The sequence below is a fragment of the Benincasa hispida genome, chromosome 1, assembly GCF_027475165.1.
Source record: "Benincasa hispida cultivar pf3 chromosome 1, pf3_genome.v1.1, whole genome shotgun sequence".
NCBI lineage: Eukaryota > Viridiplantae > Streptophyta > Magnoliopsida > Cucurbitales > Cucurbitaceae > Benincasa > Benincasa hispida.
In genome coordinates, this window is record NC_143478.1 from 61,660,633 (window position 1) to 61,667,553 (window position 6,921).

At 34.6% G+C, this 6,921-nt stretch overlaps 1 protein-coding gene across 5 annotated transcripts; it reads right to left on the reverse strand.

Moving 5' to 3' along the window:
- Positions 1-419: 419 nt before the first annotated feature.
- Positions 420-6,560, reverse strand: LOC120090006 (Galactose mutarotase-like superfamily protein). 5 transcript variants are annotated; one of them, XR_016530484.1, is made up of 10 exons: positions 6,305-6,548; positions 6,093-6,212; positions 5,836-5,949; positions 5,390-5,441; positions 4,903-5,040; positions 4,590-4,688; positions 3,903-4,000; positions 2,137-2,274; positions 1,976-2,043; positions 420-671 (listed from the first exon to the last, which is right to left on the reverse strand). XR_016530484.1 is itself a non-coding variant. In XM_039047483.2 (10 exons), the coding sequence occupies exons 1-10, from the start codon at positions 6,370-6,372 to the stop codon at positions 606-608; spliced, it is 945 nt and encodes a 314-aa protein (XP_038903411.1). In that variant the 5' UTR covers positions 6,373-6,560; the 3' UTR covers positions 420-605. The 5 variants fall into 5 exon arrangements, 4 of the variants coding, with proteins under 4 accessions (XP_038903411.1, XP_038903420.1, XP_038903428.1 ...); XM_039047483.2 differs by having other exon boundaries at positions 1,976-2,057; positions 2,167-2,274; positions 6,305-6,560; XM_039047492.2 differs by having other exon boundaries at positions 1,976-2,057; positions 2,167-2,274; positions 6,093-6,206.
- Positions 6,561-6,921: the final 361 nt, after the last annotated feature.

Genomic DNA, 6,921 nt, shown 5'->3' on the forward strand with positions numbered 1-6,921 from the left:
GTGTTTATTCCTGGATTTACGATCTAGTGTTTAAGAACGATGTCCAAGTAAGGATTATTAATTTCGATGTTTCCCCTATTCTATGTAGAATCGGTATTGAAAGTAGCATCCAAGTCCTTTGCTAATTGGGTTGTTGCAAGAAAAATATATATAATTTTGTTATGTAATATTTTCTATTCACCTAACTTACTAGACACAAAACTGGGAGTTTTTGTAATTTAAAATTGTACATATGTATATATATGCATGTATATATATATACGTATGTATGTAAGAGACTGGTTAGCATATGCTTATTAGATACATTTAAATGGGCAACACAAAAGTAAGCTTCTCAATTTTAGAACTTACCGTATAAAAACGAGCCTGACATAAAACATCTTATTGAATAAGTGAAGTCTTCAATCATCAGAAAAGGCTTTCACAAAAGCAACTTCTATTATTAATAATTATACTGGAATTAGATGTAGGCCATGAATGTTGACGATGTAGAATCATACAAAAAGAATCCCATTATTCAAGGCTTGCCAGCACTTTGAAGTTGAATCAAATAAAATAGATGATAATGAAGGGAATCAAATATTAGGGCAGCCCTTGTCCATGTTTCAAGCAATTCTAAGTTCCTGCGTTGCTGTCCAAGATTGATCAGGCTCTAGCTGGACCTTCCTGATCTGTAGGAAGAAACAGTAAACCGCTGGAAGTTTTGAAAAAAAAACGTAAATAATGATTTACCAAAGCTTAATCTTGTGTATTGGTTTGTCGAAGATTTGATTTTTATTGAAATTAACGGGTTTTGAAGACTTATACAATTCTTTTATCACTATTATATAGGCGCCGTTTGTTCTTTTAGAAATATAGATAACCGAAATCTTTAGATGCCAGAAATATATATATGTATAGGAAGAAAAAGATGAAAAAAAAGTAAAAAGAGGATTCCTCAACAAAGGTAGGAGTGAGCATCGTCGGTCAGAGTCGGTTTCCTGACCAAACTGCCACCGAACCGACCGTCAATGAGTAAGAGTTGGTCTGTTTTGGTCGGTTTTATTCTTTTTTTTTTTTTTTTAATTTGTTGATTTGGAATTTTTCCAAACCGACACCGACTAACCTCTCTCCTTCTCCAACTAACTGACTTCGATTCAGTTGGTCGGCTTAATTTTTTGTTCTATCATGCTCACCTCTAAACACGGGAATCCATAACATCCATGTTTCAAAAATGCATCCAAAACTCCTAAGATGCCCTCCCTATGGGCATCATAGGATGTTCAGAAATCTCCAGATGTCCAGGCATCTTACGTTACCGCAAAACAAATGTGGTAATTCGTATGTCCATTCCATGGGAAATCTTGAATTCCCACGAAACAAATGACTCCTTAGTATGTGAATCTAATGAATGAATAGCCAACAAAAAGTAAACATCTTTATGCTTTTCCAAACCTAAGTTTGGTTAAATTACTTAACATAGGTTGTGTCTATTTATTACTTAAAATTCAAGAAGTATTTATTAGGACTTTCAATTTTGAGGTAAAAATGGACTGATTCATCAACTTTGTCTTTTAGTTTGGCTCAACAAAAAAAAAAAAAGAAAAAAAAAGTTATTAGTTGGTCCATAAATTTTAATAAATGTTTTGACCTATTGAACACAGTTAAAAATTTAGGCATCTATAGATCATACAATTGAAAGGTTTAAATTTTTTAAGTTTATGGACTTGTTAGATACAAAATTAAAAGTTCAAGCCTCCAAGACCTTCAACCAAATAAACACAAATACGGTTTAGGAACTAAACTTGGAATTTAACTTCTAAGATTTAATTAGATGAAATTAAAATTTTTAGAGTAAAAATTGACTCAATGTTTTCAACATAAATATTTTGTTTTTCGTCTAAACTTGATATCTTAATGTGGATATATTTGTAAGCAATAGGAAAAATAAATTCAGGTCACATATGAAGAGATTTGTTCCAAAATGTCAAGGTACCTTAGCATTCTCAACGCAAACGAAATCCCTATAGCATGCTTCCATCTGCAAATGTGGGTTCCATAGCACTGCATCGGACCAACTACATTTAAAATGGGAAAATAGGACCTTAAGTTAAATACAAATAAAGAAAAAAATATAGTTCGAAGCCAAACGCATACCAAACAGAGCATCTAATTCATCCAACTCACTTTGTGTTGCTGATAAGAATGTTGTCACCCAAGCCATTATCCAGATTCAATTCTCCAGGTGCATCAAGATAAACACAATCAACAAATCCAGGAAAACTGACCACGTCCCTGCACGTTGAAATTTTCAGTAAGAAAATTGTAAGAAACATTTTCCATTTTATAATTCCAAGTGTCCAAACCAGGTTTGATGCATTTTGATTTTGACTACAGAAATATGAGAAGATGCTTCCATTCGAGTCGCGTATTCTAAAAAGAGAACACGAGGGAATTGCATGAGTGAGAGAGAAAGGGTTTAGTATTGTTAGGAATGACTACTTCTAGAATTACTCAAAGGAGTAACTTGTGGAGAAGGCTACTTCCTCAATATTTTTAGAATCTGATTTCTCTATAAATACAAGTTTTGTTTTGGTTTTAGGAATGACTTCTTCCCCTCTCTTCTACTGTTTTCTTCTGAGTAACTGTGGTCTCTGCTCCAGCTCCTAGCTACGTATGCAGTGTGCATGTGTCTTGAAGTTACTGTGTTACCCTTGGGGCCGAACAACTGAGTTACTTCTAGAATTCAAGTTGAAATTTCGCTTCAGAGCATTGGCTCTCCACTGCACAACTTTTTATTTCGTTTTAGTTTTTCCTACACCTGGAAAAAATAAAATAAAAAATAAGAAAATATTCACGATGGCTGTCCTAATTTTAAGAGTATTGTCTGATCTCTCCAAACAACTTGATCCTCTCAATGGAACCACTTATAAACACTGGTCCTAGAAGTTTCTCATCTTCAGGAAAGGAGGTAGACGAAAAGTAGACAACCTGCAATTGTTTGAAGAAGATGAGAATCTTATGGGACCTGCATTTATAATTGATTCTATCAAGAGGATCAAGTTTGGAGGATCATGCAGTGCTTTTTAAATCAGGACAGCCATGGTGAAAATAAATAAAATTTTGTTTTCAAATTGTTGGAAAAAACTAAAAAGAAATAAAAAGTTGTGCTGAGGAAGAGCCAGTACCCTGAAGCGGAATTTCAGCTTGACACGTGCACTCATGGCTAAGAACTGGAACATATACTATAGTTACTCAGAAGAAAACAGCAGAAGAGAAGGGAGCTAGAAGATGTCTATTATAGAACCAGAACAAAACCAGTATTTATAGAGGAATCATATACTATTTTTGGTGGACTCAGTAGCAAACTTAAAACAATAAGTAGTCATCTCCATAAGTTACTCCTTTGAGTAATTCTAGAAGTAGTTACTGTTGTCCTGAAAGTTATATTTTGTCCTTTTATACAGATTTATGCATGTATATACCAAGTGCAAACACTGGCAATTGTGAGGCTTGCAAGTAGTATTTTAGGAAAGCTTCAGAGACCTTGACCATCTGAAAATCTTTGTACTTCTCTTTCCTTTTTTTAATCAATGCAGTATTAGATTATTTCTCTCTCAATTGTTCTATCGAAATATTTGGTTTAAAGAACTCAGGTTGGACATTTTGGATATTCAAAATTGAACATTTCCATGTCTTGAATGATTATAGAGTCATTTAATTTCAAGGCATCAATGAATATTCTCAAGGTTATGACTCATGTAAGCAAAGAAAAACGAATGCCTTAACATCAAGCAACAATCTCATCCTACTGCACGCATGTACGTGTATATTGTGGAATCTTGCTAATAAACGACCAAGGTATATCTAGATCAAATTCAATGCAGCATCTAATGTATAAGAAACATTAAAACATTGCGAACCTTTCTTCCACACCCTCCAATGGATTGGTGGGATCTGGATCTTTGTTCAATGTTTTACAACCCTTCAATCCTTTAACTTTTACTCCGCTTATTGAAGCCTGCATGACATAGAAATGTTGTTGCTCATTTATGCAAGAGCATCGGTAATCAGTGATCAGATTTACACTAAGAATATATATATTTTTATATCCGTCAGTGTTCCGGCCAGCTTACACATACCTTGACTAATCTCATGAGACAATCCGCCTGACCCGACAACATTTGGGTGTCAAGGAAACTCGTAGGAAATTAATTCCTAAGTAAGTGGCCACCATGGATTGAACCTTTGACATCTTAACCATTTATTAAGACTATGTCTTCTTTTTACCACTAGACCAATCCATGATGGTTTCCTAAGAATATATTTTTTTCTTATTAACTTCAAATAATTGATTGAATTTTTGTCAGTTTTCCTCTTATTTTTTCTCACTTTTCCTTACCAAATAAATGTCCACATCGATCTTTTTACTATGCAGTATGCACAATCTCCAGTTGATCTTGAGTGGTAAAGATTAGTGATCCCCAACAAAAATTCTGGTGTAGTTTCCTGACCCACGGCCCAGGTACAGTGGGTACTAATAAACGTTCAATTGAACCAGAATGAAAGGTCGCTCATTAAACCACTAAAATGAGTTATTGTGTGCTTACATGGAAGTATGTATGCAACGCTGTTGTAAATGAAAATGGCTCCTTGTCGGTATTCTTAATTATTAACTCTGTGGAAAGGCTCTTTTCACTCAAAATAATCTGCAAAGAATTGAAAACAACTATTAAAACATCTGCTGACCATAAAGAATCTGAATTAGATTTTGTACTCTAGAAGTAGAGGTTATGAGAACAAAAAAGTAAAACCCAAGCAGAGATAAGGAACCTAGACATTTCTAAGAGGACATTCAAAAGCGAGTGGTGTTTACAAGTTCAGAATTCGTCTACGGTATTGGTTGAGTGAGTAACAACTAACCTTGTACAGAGCATGAAAACTGAAATCCCACATGGAGCGACTATATGAATCATCCTTTAGTTCAAGAATTACACCAGGATTGCCTTCAACACTTTCAGATCCAAAGACGGACCAATCCACATTCCTTGCAAATCCATGCTGTCAAAGTCATAGAGTCATAAGCATGACAAGTCAAATCATTTTAATGAATATTATAAAGCACAAAATAAAACAGAGGAAATGGTTAGTAGATAGAGTTGTAAAAGGAAAATTTACATTTAATAACAATTAACATCCAGGATGTGCGTGGTCAGCTAAGAGGTTGGAAAAATGAACACTCTTAACATGATTTTACAAAAGTATGCATCTATGAGCTGGATCAGATATAACTGACAAATTTTCACACTGGTAATTGTAATTGTCAATAGCTCCCAAGGATTAATACAATATACCCAAAAAAGATAAAAGAACACTGCTTGTAGTAATAAAAACATACAAAGAGTGATACCTGTTGAATAGGGCCAGGTCCAAATTGTGGGAAACAATGTGGAATGCCTCCACTATCACAAGAAGAATGCTATCAGTACTTTGACAAACACGTCTTTTGCAGGTAATCTCGGCCTTTTTCTATTAATAAAACAGTAATCTCGATCTTAGAAAAACAAATGCTATAGCAGATCCAAACTCTTGTCAATCTCTTGATCCAATCACATGGGCCTCGTCAATTTTTCCTCCATTGCCGCGTTTTTTTCTCTCACCATTAGTATAGTGTCAGAGCAAACACGAGTTTATTTTCTTGGAATTGGCAAATTCAAAAGGAAGGATGGATTCAACAACTAGGCATAAAACTTGGAACATATGAATTCATCTATTTTCCTGGAATTGAAGAACGTGCTACTGATACATCTAGAAAAAAGGAGGAAAAGACAAAATGAAAATCAGGCAGGAAGAAACCTGATTGGTTTTTTCTTGTTAAAAACAGCATCCGGGCGAACAAACAAAAGATCCTTCCCATTAGCGATTCTCCAAGATGTAACGCATCCTCCATACAAGTATACATCAGCCTCACTGAAAATCGAAACAATATCATATACATTTCAACTTCATTCCGAAGGATCACAATGCAATACGAAATTCAACTTGCAACATGGCAAACAATTAGAAAAATCAAAATCCGTTGTGAAATTAAGGTGAAGATAAAAAAACCTCACCTGCCACTCGGAGAAGTGAGCACAACCTTGGGTAAATTTCCTTCGCCTTCAGTAACATTCACCCCCAAAGTAGCAAAATCTCCTCTCAGACTTGCAACAGCAACACCCCTGTATCTGTGCCTAGAACGCTCGTAGATTCGTAAGAGATTCAAATGAACTTCCTCAGCAATATAGCAAATAACAAAAGAGTACATGCCGAAGAAGGAACTCACCGATTTGCTCGACGAACGCATGGAGGATATTGGGTGGGGAGGGCGACTTTCATACAAGTTATTGACATCGTTCTCTTTCTCGAAGAAGATTGAAATTGCTTGATTAAATTTCTCCGGCGTAGAGTTGAAAATCACCTCAAATTCATCTTACTTCTACAGTCGCTGTGGCCGCTGTCAAAATGACAATCCTGCTGTAGTTGTGTTGTGCGGAGAGAAATATGGATATTCTCTTCGTTTTGTCCTTACTCTAGCCTCTAGAAAATGGAACATAAATTAGAGTTTTTTTTTAAATAAAAAAATTGCTATGGGTGGCAATTTCAACATTCAATTTTGCAAGTTTGTCTTCCATATTTGGGATTTTGCAAATATAGCAAAAGCATAAATTCTGGAATTCCCTTTATTTTCTATTCGAAAATCTAGGTTTGAAGGGCAACAGATTGTGTATGAGTTTTTTATTTTAATGCTTTAATGTTTAAACGTTATTTATACATCAATTCAGTCAACTACTTATAATAAAATAAAAATGAATTAGCAATCGAATAGAAATTATATAGTAATCAATAACAATCAAATAACAATAAACTACTTAGTATAAATAAAAATGAAATTACAAACTA

What these genes read in the sequence shown, in the direction of transcription:
- LOC120090006 (XM_039047483.2), bottom strand. Translation starts at nt 6,372, where the DNA reads ATGTCAATAACTTGTATGAAAGTCGCCCTCCCCACCCAATATCCTCCA. An exon ending in GACCTGGCCCTATTCAACAG is followed by an intron (nt 5,041 to 5,389) that starts GTATCACTCTTT and finishes TGACTTTGACAG; the next exon opens with CATGGATTTGCAAGGAATGT. An exon ending in GTTTTCATGCTCTGTACAAG is followed by an intron (nt 4,689 to 4,902) that starts GTTAGTTGTTAC and finishes AATTCTTTGCAG; the next exon opens with ATTATTTTGAGTGAAAAGAG.